The sequence below is a fragment of the Zalophus californianus genome, chromosome 6 (genome assembly GCF_009762305.2).
Source record: "Zalophus californianus isolate mZalCal1 chromosome 6, mZalCal1.pri.v2, whole genome shotgun sequence".
NCBI lineage: Eukaryota > Metazoa > Chordata > Mammalia > Carnivora > Otariidae > Zalophus > Zalophus californianus.
The window spans coordinates 113,610,623-113,628,566 of NC_045600.1; the positions used below are offsets into that span (position 1 = coordinate 113,610,623).

At 45.5% G+C, this 17,944-nt stretch overlaps 2 protein-coding genes across 4 annotated transcripts in view; one reads left to right on the plus strand and one right to left on the minus strand.

The window, feature by feature from the left end:
• The window catches only part of EDC3 (enhancer of mRNA decapping 3), a 61,732-nt gene that overhangs the window by 10,340 nt on the left and 33,448 nt on the right, over positions 1-17,944 (minus strand). For all 3 annotated transcript variants that reach the window (XM_027572763.2, XM_027572760.2, XM_027572761.2), the window contains one exon: positions 10,097-10,432. In XM_027572763.2, the coding sequence (XP_027428564.1) occupies positions 10,097-10,432 (336 nt within the window). The remainder of the gene's footprint in view (positions 1-10,096; positions 10,433-17,944) is intronic.
• LOC113910489 (eukaryotic translation initiation factor 4B-like) lies at positions 13,620-15,899 on the plus strand. The gene is given in 3 exon segments (XM_035728305.1): positions 13,620-15,133; positions 15,136-15,332; positions 15,335-15,899. Coding segments are annotated over 3 exon segments (1,806 nt in total). The 5' UTR covers positions 13,620-13,926; the 3' UTR covers positions 15,737-15,899.

The window sequence follows — 17,944 nt, forward strand, 5'->3', positions numbered from 1 at the left end:
CACACCCTCAAGCACCATGTCCAAACCTTCTCCAGCAGCTTCTGCGTGTACATCCCTCCCTGTCCTTCAAACCTCCCAGCCTTTTGGTTGTGTGACAAGACCCCCACAACAAAGTGTCAGCTCCGATCTAAACTCAATCCTCACACTGACATGGCCCTTTAGTTAGAAAGGCTGTGTGCGCCCCATGTGTTACCAATGAGGAACACAGCTCATTGAAGGCTCCATGCCTCACTGAGGGCATGGGATTTCTCCAGGACTATGAATTCTGATTCCATTCTGTGGGGGTCACACAACTGTGGGGGGATATCACACTGGTTTGGTTTGGTTTTTTAAGTTCTTACTTTAATTACCCAGTGCTCATCACAGCAAGTGTACTCCTTAATCCCCATCACCTATGTCACCCACACCGCCCACACCTCCCCTCTGGTAACCAGCAGTATGTTCTCTATAGCTAAACACACGGGTTCTTTTCAGGAGTATAAACCAGTAAATTCATACCCTCAGACCCACACTGTACAACACAGCCCCTGTAGATTTACATGAAAGCTACACAAAATGAAATTTGGTGTCACCTGTATCTCTGAAAGAAGGATTTGCTACAAGAAGCCTAAATACTCAATACTCTTTATTAGGGCCCACAAGGCCTCCGTGATCTGGCCCCTGTTTACTTCACCCCCTTTACCTTGGACCCCAACTCCCACCACGCTCCAAGGCACCTTGGCTGCCTTCTGGTTCCTAAACATATTCCAAGTCCCTTCTGGCCTCAGGAAGCATGTCCCCTCTCCTGGGACTCTTTTCTCTCTTCCAATGTTCTACCCACACTCATAGCTGGTCCCTCATTTTTCTTAAAGAAGTCCCTCATTTGTCTCCTTCCCCTCTTAAATATCCCTCAGTCTCAGCAGGCTGCTTATTTTCTTCACTGTACTGAACACAACTTGTAAATAACTGTTTTTTCATTTTGGACTATCCATTTTGCCAGACTGCAAGCTCCATGAAGGCAGTGACCGTGTCTGTCTTGTTCACTGTGCTAGCCTGTTCTTCACGGTGCCTTCAGTGTCAGCACAGGGCCTGGTCGGGTCTACATAAATATGTGTGGAATTAATGGAAGAATGGGAAGGAAACCTATAAAACTGCCTCAGCGAGTTCCATTCTGCAGCTGGGTAAGAGCCCAGCTGTAACCAAAGGTAAGTGTGGGTGAGATGTTTCAGATTCTTTCCCCACCTTTTCCTTCCCCCACTTACAACAACTAGACAAACCCCCTGTCCACCCTGGACCTCATTCCTTCAGGTTAAAGCTCCACTAAAACAAGCTTTGGACTCAAGAGGTAAAGGACCTCCTGACAAGATGGCTTATTAATTATGAAGGGGAGAAGTATCTTTACAAAGAAGAAACTCGGTGGACGATACCTCACCAACTGATTAACTCAGCCCCAAAGGTGAGACAAACTGACACTGTATATTCTTACGATGTGATACCAAAATCGTGGGGAAAAGGTTTAACATGAATCACATGGAACATAAATCACATGAATCAAAAGGAACAATCGGGGCACCTGGGTGGCTCAGCTGGTTAAGTGTCTGCCTTTGGCTAGGGTTATGATCCCAGAGTCCTGGGATCAAGTCCCCCATCGGGCTCCCTGCTCAGCAGGGAGTCCGCTTCTTCCTCTCCCTCTCCATGTGTGCTCTCGCTTCCTCTCTCAAATAAATAAATCTTAAAAAAAAAAAAAAAAGAACAATCAGTAAATAAAACTAAGGGATATTCCACAAATCAACTGGCCTAGACTCTTCATAAATGTCAATATCACAAGAGATGACAAAAGTTGTGGGAATTCTCCTGGTTAAAGGAAACAAGAGATACAACTGTATCTCGACTACATCTCATATGATGTAATGCACAACTGTTGACTAAAAATACAGCTATAAAGGACATGATTGGGACAACTGGAGAGCTGTGGATAAGGAGTGTATATTAGATAATATTTTGTGTTAACTCTGTTTCCTGAGAGCAATCTTACAGTGTGGTTTTAAGATCAACATCCTACTGAATGTACAGGGAGGTATGTAGGGGTAATGTAACGAAATGTAATGATAGCGACTAAATCTCAAGTGGTTCAGGTATGCGCTTGTGTGTTAATATAAAGTAAATGTGGCAAAATATTAATAGGTGAATCTAAATGAAGAGTGCATGATGTTCATTATACTATTCTAGCAACTTAAAGTGTAAAATTGTCTTCAACATAAAAAAGTTTTTTTGGGGGGGGCACCTGGGTGGCTCAGTCCGTTAAGCTTCTGCTTTTGGCTCAAGTCATGATCTAGGTCATGATCTCAGGGTCCTGGGATAGAGCCCAGTGTTGGGCTCCCTGTTCAGCAAGGAGTCTGCTTCTCTCTCCTTCTGCCCCTCCCCACCGCTTGTACTCTCTTCCTCTCTCTCTCAAATAAATAAATAAAAATGTTAAGGGAAAAAAAGAAGGCTAAAGTATTTAAAAATAAATAAGTAAATAAGTTGGGGGTAGAAAAGAGAGAGTTAAGTGCCTTCAAAGATGACCAGCTAACACATCAAGCCAGTGGTAGGGTGGGGAGTGGCAGGAGACAAGAGAGTAAAGTAAAAAAACACAAAAACAAACCCTGTTTCCCACAGTTTTACAGCCTAGCTGAAAACAGAAAATATACATGTGCAAATACCAGAAAATACACACACTAAACTGTTATCCTGAGCACACGTGTAAAGTACAGATTTCAAACCAGGAGCTGCAGGACGCCTGGGTGGCTCAGTCAGTGAAGCGTCTGCCTTCAGCTCGGGTCATGATCCCAGGTCCTGGGATGGAGTCACGTATCAGGCTCCTTGCTTGGGGGGGAGCCTGCTTCTCCTTCTCCCTCTCCCTCTCCCTCTGCTTCTGCTGCTGCCCCTGCTTGTGCGCGCGCTCTCTCTCTCTCTGACAAATAAATAAAAATTAAAAAATCTCAAACCAGGAGCTGCAGGTGATAGGTTCAAATTCTCAACCATGCCTGGAAAGGCAGGCAGGACTGTAGTCAGGACAGGAGGGAGAGAGAGCACTCCAGGTGGAGTGGGGAGGAACCATGAACAAAGTTCCACAAGCTGAAATCTGGATGACCTGTGCAGATGCAAATTCCCTGCTGGAGCCCCGAGGCTGATGTGAAGTCTGGCTTAGAGTAGTGGGCAGGCCCAGAATTCAGAAGGCTCTAAAGGCCAAGGCCTATGACAAGTATCCACCTGATTATCCAGGCCCAGAAACTCTGAAGGACACCACATTAAAGGGCTGACTACTCCCTCAACTCCTGGCACTGGAGGATCTGATTAGAACCTGAGGTTCCTAAAATCAACCAAGTCACTGACAAGAAAGTCTGCCTGCAGAGACACCATTTCAGAAACTAGATTAACTCTGTTCCATGAAAAGTTATAGTGGCACCTGCTGCAGCACAGGTGTGTTAGTGCAGGCGTTCTGATCCAGAACATCTCCTAGAATTTACCTCCTGATGTGTCCCTGTGGCTCTGAGGAGCACAATTGCTGAAGGAGGTCTCACCACCTTTAGGATAAAATTCTTCAATGGCCACTTCTAAACTCAAAGATTTATTTCTTCCTGAATTCCTGTTGAACACACAAACCCAAAGCAGACTTCCTGATTATCTGTTCTTCAAGAGATAAGCACACTGCTGGTCTTAAAAGCATCAGAATATTTCTTAAGGGACTCTTGGTGACAAGAAGTAAAAGAAGGCAGCCAGAGCTCAGAGGCAGAAATGGAACACTAGCTGTGGAAGACAACTGCCAGCCTCAAACGTGAATGTCAAGCTTGTCCTGAGAGCAAGACACATCCTCACTTAAGTTCAAAGATTTAGCTAGCCAAGGTGGGAAGAGTAAAGAGACAAGCCATAAAGCAGCAGGAACACACCGACTGTGGCTTCACCAGCAGCTCCCCTTCAGAGCAGGAACGAGAACTGCTTTTACCAAGAGAAATGGGCATGTTTAAGTGGTGCTGGACTCAAGGGAAGCTCAGACCAGAGTGCCTCACTCAAACTTGGACTTGATCCTTTTTCAAGACAGTAAACAGTAACTCTACTTCAGGGGCACCTGGGTGGCTCAGTCATTAAGCATCTGCCTTCAGCTCAGGTCATGTCCCAGGGTCCTGGGATCGAGCCCCGCATCGGGCTCCCTGCTCAGTGGGAAGCCTGCTTCTCCCTCTCCCACTCCCCCTGCTTGTGTTCCCTCTCTCGCTGTGTCTCTGTCAAGTAAATAAAATCTTTAAAAAAACAAACAAATAAAAACCTCTACTTCAGGTCATCCTCCTCATATACTTGCTGCTCCCCAAATCTCAGCAGACAGATAGTATGGAGGCAAAGGAACACCCTTCAAGCAAAGCAAATGGGACAACCACAGAGAGTCACTGTCTGCACCAACAGCACCCTGCTGCCTCCCATCTGGGCTTCTAAACACTTGAGGGCAGAAAGCAGAAGGGCACCATTCCAAAACAAATGGTGGAAGTTAAGTAAGAATTCTACCCAGGGCGCCTGGGTGGCTCAGATGGTTGAGCGTCTGCCTTCGGCTCAGGTCATGATCCCAGGGTCCTGGGATCGAGTCCCACATCGGGCTCCTTGCTCGGCAGGGAGTCTGCTTCTCCCTCTCTCTCTCCCCCTGCTTGTTCTGTCTCTCCCGCAAATGAATGAATAAAAATCTTAAAAAAAAAAAGAATTCTACCCAATAGGAAGGGTTCTTGAATTAATATACCCAAGAAAAATTTATTAGCATTCAGGAAATGAAGAATTTGAGACACTTTAAAATCATTCCTGATTTCAAAGTCTTACTGGATCACTTAATGCCAACAAAACGGGGATAATAACAAAATGGGGAGAACACTGCAATCTCACAGATGCACCATGAAAATTGTGACCTACATGAAGTGCTTAGAATGGTTCCCCGTGACATAGTAAATATCCAGTGAACTTTCACTACTATGACACTGATGTAATTATGTTGCTTCTCCTGAACCAGACTCTCACCATCCCCTTGCTGCCACCTCCAAACCTTGTATACACTTCTATAATTTGATTACAGAGTAATACAAATTACTCTATAACATTTAGTTACTCTGTAAGGCCCCTGGAGTGACAATGACTTACCCAGAGGATCTAGAATGGTGCCTCACACATAGTATAAATTTTATAAATCTCGATGCTTTGAAATAACCCTACTGAGGCAGCCTTTGCAATTCATATTTGAAGTAAAAAACTAACAATCATAAACTGGGCATTGTACTAGCTGCTATTCCACATGATCTCATTTAATTGACAATTTTATTCCACTTTACAGATAAGGCAACAGGCTCAGTAGCCCCCATTTGGCTACATAACTCCATTCTCTGACTCTACAGAAGCCTCCTCATTGAAGCTTTTAATAACTCCCTGACCTCTCTCTCAGTGTGGTTACTCTACTATTTGCTTTCTCCAAGCTCAGCCACAAAGCACCGCAGGAGGGAAATCACAAAACCATGCAGACTTGGCCCGCTACAGACAGGCAATCTAACGACAACTAGACTCTCAGTGCCATTCTTCCTGCCCCACAGGTTCAATGCCTTTGAATCCTCCACTCTCTTTTCCACCTGCTTTCAACCATCAAATTCCCCTTCATCACTTCTCTCACACCTTTGTCTTCCTTTCCATTCAGGGGTCCAAACCTCTGGTACATTAGTTAGGTATGAACCTAGTCTTCCTACTCTGGTATCTCTCCTCTCATTCCACCCTGAAATCTATCATGAGACCAGTCTTCCTGAAGACACTGAATCTTCCTGGAGCTCCTGGATGGCTTAGTCGGTTAAGCATCGGCCTTCGGCTCAGGTCGTGGTCCCAGGGTCCTGGGATCGAGCCCCGCATTGGGCTCCCTGCTCTGCAAGGAGCCTGCTTCTCCCTCTCCCTCAGCCTTCCACTCCCCGTTTGTGTTTTTTCTCTGTCAAATGGATAGAAACTTAAAAAAAAAAAAAAAAAAAAAAGACTATGTCTTCTTAAAAGAGACTCGGATCATGTCATTTTCAGAATCCTTCAGCTGTTCCCGATGGCATAGGACAACGATAGCATACACACACAAGGCTCTGTGGTCCAAAGCTTATTTAATTCCTGCTACTCCCCCACACAAACACTCTCCCTCCTGGCCAAACCAGATGATGGCCAATCTCCCACACGGCCCTTTACTCACACTATTCACCAGCACCTACCAGCCTACCCACACGTCTCCTCTTTCTCTCTGCCTGGTGAAATTCTGCCTATGCTTCAAGGCTTCTGTCCTGCTCCCTTTGTGAAGCTGTTCCTGATCAGCCCAGCCTTCAGGACCTCTCCTGACTCTCAACATCCAGTGTAATTAACATCCACACCACTGGACTCCAGGCATGTATGGTATCCTTCCATTCCTAATACCATTTTTAGATTAAAAAAAAAAAGATTTGAGAGACAGCGCATGTGTGCACATGTGCATATGAGGGGGGGAGTCTCAAGCAGACTCCCCTCTGAGCATGGAGCCCCATGAAAGGCTCGATCCCAGGACCCTGAGATCAGAGCTGAAATCAAGAGTCAGACACTTAACCGAAGAAGCCACCCAGGCGCCCCTTCCTAATACAGCTTAATAACGAATACAAGATCTTAGAGTGACTTACACAAAATAAGCAACAGTATTTAGACTAACCTATTTCTTTTAGAATAATATGAATGTTGAGCAAAGATTCTTCTTTGAAGCCTTACCTCTCTCCTAACCAGTGTTCTTTGAGAACCTCTTACCACTGAACAGAGTGCTCACACACATTTCACATTTTACAGCCAAACTTAATAAACAAGTATGTGACCACTGGATAGCATTATTTAGCAAGCTAAGTCCAAGCTGGAGGAATGTCTTAGAATCTGTGATTGTTGGAGACAGCAGCACTGTCAAAGGACTCAAAAAGGCTTTCCAAAGAGAAAAGATTTGGGTTAAACAAAGAGCTAAACTTAGTTGCTTCCTGAATGTGTTTTCCCAATCAACAGACCTTTTATAACACTGCCCCCATAGCCCCCATAACACACACACACACACACACACACACACACACACACACACACACATTCTCTCTCTCTCTCTCTCTCTCTCTCTCTCTCTCTCTCTCTCTCTCTCCCCTATTGCCAAGAGGAGTGTGAGCAATTATAGCATAATAGCTTGGAAACTGTTGACACCACTCAGCACGCAGTCAATGTGCTGGATACCAGCAGCAAGCTGTCAAAATCCTCAGACGCAAGCCATCACACCACATGGGTAGTAAACATGTTGTTCTTTTGCTACCCTGGAGATTAGCAGAAAATAAGGTATTTGGGGTTCTAGGACATGAATGCCAAAAGGCTAGCTGGGGAGCTATCCAAGCCACCCTCCACAACTGCTGATCTAAGCTGGTCCGTTTCTGAGGACACTAAAGAGAAATGACCGTAGTCTATTGTGCCATTACACTGCCCATCTCCTCTGAAACTGTTCTTCCTCCTCTTTAACCTAGCTACCTTCCGAAGGTAAAAGGAAATGTGATAGATAAGGTTTGTAAGAGTCTTTATCTCTCTGGGCCTCAATGTCCTCATCTGCAAAATGAGAAAATCATACTAAGTGAACAAGTAACCTAACACTAACATGGTCTTAGGTTGTTTCCCCGCATATTCTAGATAGTTTGCCTTACTCTGACTGTAACATCTGCTTAGAAGACCCCAGCCATGCACTATCTGAGTAAGAGTAGAAACTGAGGCTTGGGTCTTGTTGCTGGAACAGAGATAAAAACCACCTGTAGGAGAAGCTGCTCAGCAAGGCAATGGCTTGCTTGCTCTATTTCCAGCATAGACCCTGCTTGGCAAAAGGGCTTCATTTGCACTCCTATCACTACTGAGGACAAAGAGGAAAACCAGACGGCATGAAGTTGCAGGGCCTCTCATCCCCTCACTGTCATGACTCAATGAAGTGCAACTGGTCACCAGCACACACAAGCCACCATACCTGAGCGCTTGGCTGAGGACCAGCTCATGTGGTTTGTTGTTCGCTTGTTAATGGCAATTCTGGAAAAAGAGTTTCATGCGAGAGAAGGGAACTTTTTACTTGTCATTAAATTAAACAAGGTGTGGGGCGCCTGGGTGGCTCAGTCATTAAGCGTCTGTCTTCGGCTCAGGTCATGATCCCAGGGTCCTGGGATCGAGCCCCGCATCGGGCTCCCTGCTCAGTGGGAAGCCTGCTTCTCCCTCTCCCACTCCCCCTGCTTGTGTTCCCTCTCTCGCTGTCTCTCTCTCTGTCAAACAAATAAACAAAATCTTTTTAAAAATTAATTAATTAATTAAACAAGGTGTGAAAATCAAATTGGGGAGGTGGAGCGTGTAGTAGGAAAAAATTCCCACCCTCCCCTTTGTCTACTTTAGCAATGTTTTCTCAGGCTCTTTTAGATCTGAGACTCTTTCCTGAGTCTACTATTCTATTCCTTTTAGCCACTTCACTCCAACGTAGGCTCTATCTCCCCAAGCTCAGGAAATTTAGGGAAACGACCTGTTGCATGACCAGACCACCTCAGCTCAGACAGCTACCAGCAGAGGTGGCTTATTTCGCAAATGAGGGCAGTAAAAGAGGGGAGCCATAGGGGCAGATGAATAGCAGGAACTGAGTGTGCTACCAGACCTGCTGGATGATGGCTGCCTCTGAAAAGCTTAACACCTGGCAACTGAATCAGAAGCCTGATTCTGAGCTGGGCTGTTTGCCTAAACACAGGTGGTAAAAATCAGAGTTCAGGAAGTCACATGTCAGTGCCACTTAGGGAAATTACCTTAGTAAAGAGGTATGCCCACCAGAGTCCACCTGCAAACAATGGAAAAATAATTTGGTACTCTCTTAGCCTGACAGCCTTTTTTTTTCCACATGGAAAGCACGTGCAAACTTCTATACTCAGCAAACCAAATACAACACAGCTTTACTGCTGTCTACAAAAAAGCCACGCCATATCTGACTTTCCTCCAAATGTAATTAAGCCATCTCCATAATACGTCCTATAACCGCTACTACTGTTCCAAATTTATATTCCCTATATTCAAACCCTCAAACCAAAATGAATATTGTATTTAGTTCCTTCTCTACTTAATTAAAATGATTATGATTCCTCCTTCAGCTCTTCAAGATCATTCAATAAGAATGGTTTTCCAAATGTATTTGAAGAAGCCCAGATAATAATGTGGCTTAGTGAGAAGCGACAGGGATGAGGTAGACTACACCTCTCCTATAGCTGGTTTTATCTGCCTCCAAATTCATTTGAGAACAGAGTGAGAGAGAGCACGAGACGGGGGAGTGGGAGAGGGAGAAGCAGACTCCCCAATGAGTGGGGAGCCTGAGGCGGGGCTCCATCCCAGGACCCTGGGATCCTAACCTGAGCCGAAGGCAGACGCTTAACGACTGAGCCACCCAGGTGCCCCTCTAATGCCACGTTTGAAGAAAAGATCCTAATGTTAAAACCACTGAGGCAACAGACTAGACTATCGTATACAATGACTGACGTAACTACCAAGGCACTACTCTGTTACGTGAGAAACAGGACTAGCCAAACCCTCCCTGACCAGGGGTAGTAGGAGATGAGGATAGTATAGTAAACAAATGTAATTTATTGAAACCCCAATTTTAGCCAGTGGTTTCAACCGTCCATCTCTGTTTTTTACCCCAACAACTAGTAAAACAGAATTGAACTTCTGGTGAAATGTACAGGTAGTAACAGGCAAGCCAAAGTGAAAAGCCAAAGATCTGATTATGTGAATCTAGACAGCTGGCTCCTATGCCTTTAGTTGTTAATCATGACACACTAAATAAAGAGCAGACCAGAACCTGTCAGATGTGGATATAAATGGACATGAAATCAGCCCCCTACCCCACACCCCCACATCCCCCCTGGTAGGCAGAATGCCATATTAACCACATTTCCCAAGAGACAATAATAATAGCTAACCACAAAGCCACTTCAGTTAATTCCTACTACAAGACTCTGATTCAGAATTTAGGTCATTCTCTTTTCAGCGTAACCGAAAGGGGAGAGCAGCCGGTGGGATGCAGGGCTGTGCAACTCACCCGTGCAGAACTCCTTGCTCACACCGTGGGGCACTGTGATCCGCCGATAGACAATGGGCTCCGACTCCAGGATGTTCTCATCGTGGCGGTACCGAGTTGGCCTTTCATTTGGGACGCCCCGGGAACGGGTACCACTTCTCCGCTCATAGGTATCAATCTCCTCAAACACAGCTGCCTTGTCAAAGAGGGCCAGGTTCCCTTCAAAATCAAAATCTGTGTCTGGGATCTCTTCGATATCATCCCCGAAGCACTCGTCATCTTTATTCTTCATTTGGCCATTCTTTAAGCCACTTTTCTTTGGAGTTGCCTGATTTGGGTGTCTGCTACTAGATGACCCTAGAGAAAAAACAGGGACTAAGGTCAGTGTGCCCACAGAAAGCACTCAGTGGAAATGGAAAATACATTAGTCTTTTATGGAGAGTGTTACAGGAATCAAAGTGAAGATGGTAAAGGTAAGCTATTTCTAGATCATATTAAGTAGCACAAACTACCACAAATCTCACAGAATAATAGATTTCATATATTACCCAAGTAACAGGGAATATAAAATAAGTACGACTCCTGGAAATCTTAACCAGTTCTATCCTTCATAAGGAAATCAGTTGGGGCACCTGGGTGGCTCAGTCGTTACGTGTCTGCCTTCGGCTCAGGTCATGATCCCAGGGTCCTGGGATGGAGCCCCACATCGGGCTCCCTGCTCAGCAGGAAGTCTGCTTCTCTCTCTCCCATTCCCCCTGCTTGTGTTCCCTCTCTCGCTGTCTCTGTCAAATAAATATTTTTTTTAAAAAAGGGAAATTAGTAATGACAGAGGCTTTTTTTTTAAAGATTTTATTTATTTATTTGAGAGAGAGAGAGAGAGAGAGAATGAGAGATAGAGAGCACGAGAGGGAAGAGGGTCAGAGGGAGAAGCAGACTCCCCACTGAGCGGGGAGCCCGATGCGGGACTCGATCCCGGGACTCCAGGATCATGACCTGAGCCAAAGGCAGTCGCTTAACCAACTGAGCCACCCAGGCGCCCATGACAGAGGCTTTTTTGACAACTGAATATCAAAAAAAGTAGAAGGGGAAGAGTACAGCAGTCTCTTCCCACAGGTCTGGGTGGTTTGATCTCAAATGTCTAGCAACAGTTAACAGAGAAATACCACCCCCCCCCCAAGTAAAATAAGTCCAACTCCTTGTAACCTGAAGCTCACAGGAACAGAATATTCAACTGACTCCTAATTCTACGCTTACCAAGCAAGCAACCTTCTGATTTTTTATTTGATCTCAGCCTAGACCCCAGCAGGAGAGAATCTCTGCTTTAGAGAGATTCCAGATCTTGAGCCAGGCATACATCTATCACTACAAGTTGGTATTTTGATTTATAAACCTGTTTTTAGATCTCTTATTTAATGTGATCTCTTTTCTCAACACTTGTCGGTAAGCAATTTCTGAACCATCAAATATGACAAGGACCATACCGACCTGATTCTACAGTGACCACACCAAGATGCACAGCAACACCAACAGCAGGCACCCTCTATCTGGCCATTACACACCAGTTAACTACTCTTCTGGCAGCCAAGACAGAACACCCCACAGAACTCTCCCAACCATCCATTCCCAGATAACCCTGAATTGAGTTTATACTCTGAGCCAATCTGACCACCCTGAAAGGGTGGACCAGGTTATTGGTATGCCAAATGGAACCTCCAATATGGTTTAAATAAATGTAATGTACTTCCTTTTGAAAGACTGAGCTCTCAATTATTAAAAATACTCAAGTAGAGGGGTGCCTGGGTGGCTCAGTCGTTAAGCGTCTGCCTTCAGCTCAGGTCATGATCCCAGGGTCCTGGATCGAGCCCCGCATCGGGCTCCCTGCTCCGCGGGAAGCCTGCTTCTCCCTCTCCCACTCCCCCTGCTTGGGTTCCCTCTCTCGCTGTATCTCTGTCAAATAAAAAGAAAAAAAATCTTAAAAAAAAAATACTCAAGTAGAGGTTAGAATGATCACAGGCAAACCCCTTCACACACGTATCATCCCAACTATACTACTCTAACTTCTCACAGTAACTCCCTTCTACCCTATAGATCAGCCAGGAGACCTAGGATCCAGCTGCAGTTCTCATTAACATATTATCTTATACCTGTCATCCAACTTTTCAATTTCCACGTATGTAAAATGTTCACTGTTGTATCCCCTGCACAGTTCCTAGCACATAGCAGGCAGTCAATAAATATTTAACAAATTAATCAACACTGACAAAAACAATTACAATAATTATTCTGAAAGATGTGTACTGGCGCCTGGGTGGCTCAGTCAGTTAAGTGTCTGCCTTCAGCTCAGGTCATTGTCCCGGGGTCCTGGGATCGAGCCCCGCATTGGGCTCCCTGCTCAGCGCGAAGTCTGCTTCTCCCTCTCCCAATCCCCCTGCTGTGTTCCCTCTCTCTGTCAAATAAATAAAATCTTTAAAAAAAAAGGGAGAAGAAAAAAGAAAGATGTGTACTGTGTCAACAGAACTCGTGTCCAAATCTTCCTAATGTCAAATACTGGTATGGAAAAGGGCTGAGCTGGAAAATGAGATCTAGGCCTCTGAAAAAAACTAAGGCTGGCCAAAATTATAAAGGAGAGGAAGATCTAGCTGAGCCACCATAAACAGCTTGAATTATGAAACAATGACAAGCCTGTCAAAATCTGGGTTAAGTTCGGGGCGCCTGGGTGGCTCAGTTGGTTAAGCAGCTGCCTTCGGCTCAGGTCATGATCCTGGAGTGCCAGGATCGAGTCCCACATCGGGCTCCTTGCTCAGCAGGGAGTCTGCTTCTCCCTCTGACCCTCTTCCCTCTCGTGCTCTCTATCTCTCATTCTCTCTCTCTCAAATAAATAAAATCTTTAAAAAATAAAAAAAAAAATCTGGGTTAAGTTCTAGGTCCAATAATCTGACAAAAACATTTAGTGAAAGCATGCTGTGTACCACAGCTAGGTGCTAGGAATAAACTATATAACCAAGACATGCTACTCACAAAGGAAGGAGGAGAGCTATAAAAAGCAAGTAACTAAAATATAATGTGGTAAGAGTTAGAGTAGAAGTTTATATAAAGTATCATAGAAATGTGGATGAGATAGGAATGGGAGAGCAGGCATGAGAACACAGGTCAGGTTAACACCATCAGCAACAGAGCAGGGAGGGGAAGAACCAGAAAAAAAAGTCCAGTGTGCAGGACGAATGTTCTGCCTCAATATTAAATCAAGGCATACTATTAGAAAATAGGTCTCGGGACGCCTGGGTGGCTCAATCAGCTCAGGTCATGATCCCAGCGTCCCGGGATCGAGCCCCACATCGGGCTCCCTGCTCAGCAGAAAGCCTGCTTCTTTCTCCCTCTCCTTCTCCCCCTGCTTGTGTTCCCTCTCTCGCTGTCTCTCTCTCTGTCAAATAAATAAATAAAATCTTAAAAAAAAAAAAAAGACGACACTGAATCTTCTCTTTACTTTTGAACTAAAAAGAGTAGAAAATTAAGATTTGTGAGTTTAATGTACGGATAGGAATTGGCACCCTCATGAGGTTTCATGCCAGCCAATCACTGCCAGTATTTGAGGTATCAGAGGAAAGAGTGCTGTTCCATAACAAGAAGTGTGTCTGTGCAAGTGGACTTAACATCAATTTTTTTTATCATGGTAAAATATACATAAGAAAAAACTTACCATCTTAACCATTTTTAAGTATACAGTCCAGTGGCATTAAGTACATTCACACTGTTGTACAACTGTATCAATTTTTAGCTACTAAAGCATACTGAAATGAGTAGGTGGCTTAAAAAGATTCCTATACCTTTGCGTTCTCTCTCCCTCTCCCAACATGGCGGCCTCAGCAAAAAAGAAGAATAAGAAGGGGAAAACTATCTCCCTAACAGACTTCCTGGCTGAGGACGGAGGGACTGGGGGAGGAAGCACCTATGTCCCCAAACCAGTCAGCTGGGCTGATGAAACAGATGACCTGGAAGGAGATGTCTCAACCACTTGGCACAGTAATGATAACGACGTGTACAGGGCACCTCCAATTGACCGTTCTATCCTGCCCACTGCTCCACGGGCTGCTCGGGAACCCAATATCAACCGGAGCCGTCTTCCGAAATCGCCGCCCTATACTGCTTTTCTAGGGAACCTGCCCTGTGATGTGACAGAAGAATCCATTAAGGAATTCTTCAGAGGATTAAATATCAGTGCAGTGCGTTTACCACGTGAACCCAGCAATCCAGAGAGGTTGAAAGGTTTTGGTTATGCTGAGTTTGAGGACCTGGATTCTTTGCTCAGTGCCCTGAGCCTCAGCGAAGAGTCTCTAGGTAACAGGAGAATTCGAGTGGACGTTGCTGATCAAGCACAGGATAAAGACAGGGATGATCGTTCTTTTGGCCGAGACAGAAATCGGGATTCTGACAAAACAGATACAGACTGGAGGGCCTGTCCTGCCACAGACAGCTTCGATGACTACCCGCCGAGGAGAGGTGATGATAGCTTTGGAGACAAGTATCGAGATCGTTACGATTCCGACCGATACCGGGACGGGCACCATGATGGGCCACGCTGAGATACGGATCGGTACGGGGGCCGGGATCTCTATGATGACCAAGGCGGCAGGGGCTACGACAGAGGCTACGACTCCAGGATAGGCAGTGGCAGAAGAGCGTTCGGTAGCGGGTACCGTAGGGACGATGACTACGGAGGAGGCAGGGACCGCTACGAAGACGGCTACGACAGACGAGACGAGCGGCCCTGGAGCTCCAGGGACGACTACAGGCGCGAGGACAGAGGTCCCCCCCAAAGACCCAAACTGAATCTAAAGCCTCGGAGGACTCCTAAGGAAGATGATTCCTCTGCTAGCACCTCCCAGTCCAGTCGAGCGGCCTCTATCTTTGGAGGGGCAAAGCCTGTTGACGCAGCTGCTAGAGAGCGAGAAGTAGAAGAGCAGCTGCAGAAGGAGCAGGAGAAGCTGCAGCGCCAGCTGGATGAGCCAAAACTAGAACGACGGCCCCGGGAGAGACACCCCAGCTGGCGAAGTGAAGAGACTAGGAACGGGAACGGTCCAGGACAGGAAGTGAGTCATCACAGACTGGGACCTCGGCCACATCTGGCAGAAATGCACGAAGGAGAGAGAGTGAAAAGTCTCTAGAAAATGAAGCACCCAATAAGGAGGAAGACTGTCACTCTCCAACTTCTAAGCCTCCCAAATCTGAGCAGCCTCTGAAGGTAATGCCAGCCCCTCCACACCAAAGGAGAATGCTTGGGTGAAGCGAAGTTCTAACCCTCCTGCTCGATCTCAGAGCTCAGACACAGAGCAGCAGTCCCTTACAAGTGGTGGGGGGAAAGTAGTTCCAGCTCAGCCACCTGAGGACGGACCAGCAAGGAGAGCAGATGAAAACAAAGTAGATGGGGTGAGTGTCCCAAAAGGCCAAAGTGGGAACTCCAGCCGTGGTCCAGGAGATGGAGGGAACAAAGACCACTGGAAGGAGTCCAATAGGAAAGATGGCAAAAAGGATCAAGACTCCCGATCTGCACCTGAGCCAAAGAAACCTGAAGAAAATCCAGCTTCCAAGTTCAGTTCTGCAAGCAAGTATGCTGCTCTCTCTGTTGATGGTGAAGATGAGAACGAGGGAGATTACACCGAATAGACCTCTGCATCCTGTGCTTTTTCCTAGTCTCTCCACCCTGGAACATTCGAGAGCAAATCAAACCTCTATCCAGACAAGACAATAAAACTCACCATCTCCTGGGGGGGAAAAAAAAAGATTCCTATAAACTATGTATTAAAATAATCAATCATAATGAACAAAAGCATGGCAGAGCTAACACTTCCCCTATTCCTCTTATAGGCCTTCTCATTTTTTAAATACTTTATTTATTTGAGAGAGAGAGAGAGATAACAAGAGCAGGAACACAAGCAGGGGCAGTGGCAAAGGGAGAAGCAGGCTTCCCGCTGAGCAGGGAGCCCGACGTGGGGCTCGATCCCAGGACCCTGGGACTGTGACCTGAGCCGAAGGCACACGCTTAACGACTGAGCCACCCAGGTGCCCCTCTTAAGGCCTTCTTTAGCTAGAATGAAGTTCTTAAAAAATTAACCAGGTCTAAGAAGATGGTCTCCCAAATTGAAAAGTATCAAGGTTATTCCAAACATGAATCCAAATGGACTATCACTGACTAACTTTACACTAAGTGTATATTCTGCATCAGGAGTCTGCAAACTATTTGGACTCTGCCAAATCCAGCCGCACTGCCTGTTTCTGTAGGTAAGTTTTACTAGAAAAGCCACACTCATTTGTTTACATATTGTCTAAGGCTACCTCTGTGCTACAAAAGCAACAAAAAATACTTAAGACAGAGACCTTATGACCTGCAAAGTCTAAAGTATTTAACATCTGAGCTTTTTTTTTTTTTTAAGATTTTATTTATTTATTTGAGAGAGAGAGCAGAAGCAGGGGGAGCGGCAGGCAGGGGAGAGGGAGAAGCAGGCTCCCCACCCAGCAGAGAGCCTGATGTGGGGCTCCATCCCAGGACCCTGGGATCATGACCTGAGCCAAAGGCAGACGCTTAACGACTGAGCCACCCAGGCGCCCCTAACATCTGACTTTTTACAGAAGTTTGCTCACCCTGCTCTCCATCATGCCTCCCAGAGGTATTCTTTTTGGTTATTTTTTTTTTCAACTAATGACTTTTCAGCCACGAAAAATTTTTTCCAGGACCAGTTCTCTGAACCTCTCTTTCAATAATAATAATTAGTAATAATTATAAGTGTGTCACTTATTAAACTACTGTCTTTTTTTAAGATTTTATTTATTTGAGAGACAGCACATGAGCACAAGCTGGGGGAGGAGGAGGCGAGGGACAAGCAGACTCTCTGCTCAGTGCAGAGCCCAACACAGGAGCTCAACGTGGGGTGCTCAACCCCGAGCTCATGACCTGAGCTGAAATCAAGAGTTGGACGCCTAACCGACTGAGCCACCCAAGTGCTCCTAAACTACTGTCTTTCAACTCTACACTCAATCTTCGCAATCCCAGGCTGGAACTCTACAAACTACATATTTCCTTCCTTAGCTGGCTTCCTGTTAGGTTCCACTACCAGTAGTAGATACCTGAAGAGGATAGAAGGAGAAAGGAAGGAGGAATGAGAAGGGACTCTCTCCTTGTTTGCTTGCTATTTGCATCAGCACTGCCCTGGCAATTGGTTCCAGTCTCCAGTTTTTCTTCCTGGCACATGTAGACAGGACAAGCTTCACTGCAACTCCCTAAAAGTACTGGCACTGGCTCTGGTACTTCTCTGGGAAGTCCGTTCTCTGAACGTCCAGGTTCTGATAATGGCAACCTCTTCCCTGCTTCCCCTCCCTCAATGTCTCTTTTTGCTTTTTTGGGCTTCTGACACCTACTTAACCAATTCTATTAGGGGTGCCTGGGTGGCTCAGTCGGTTAAGCGTCTGCCTTCGGGTCAGGTCATGATCCCAGGGTCCTGGGATCAAGCCCCGCATCGGGCTCCCTGCTCAGCGGGAAGCCTGCTTATCCCTCTCCCACTCCCCCTGCTTGTGTTCCCTCTCTCGCTGTTGTCTCTGTCAAATAAATAAAATCTTAAAAAAAAAAAAAATTTCGTCTGCAATAACTAGCATGTTACTATTTTCTTTCGTGGTATACCAAGATTTTAAAAATTAATGACTCGCAGCTAATTACTCTTCTAACCAAATGTTAATTTTTAATGAGCAAAAAAATTCTGAACCATTAATATTACTTTAAAAATCATTGTTTATTTAATCCTTTTTAATTTGTAAAGGTAAAGAACTTTCTGAATTACAGACATACAGAGAAATAGCACTTACAGCTCTAATTCTAAAATC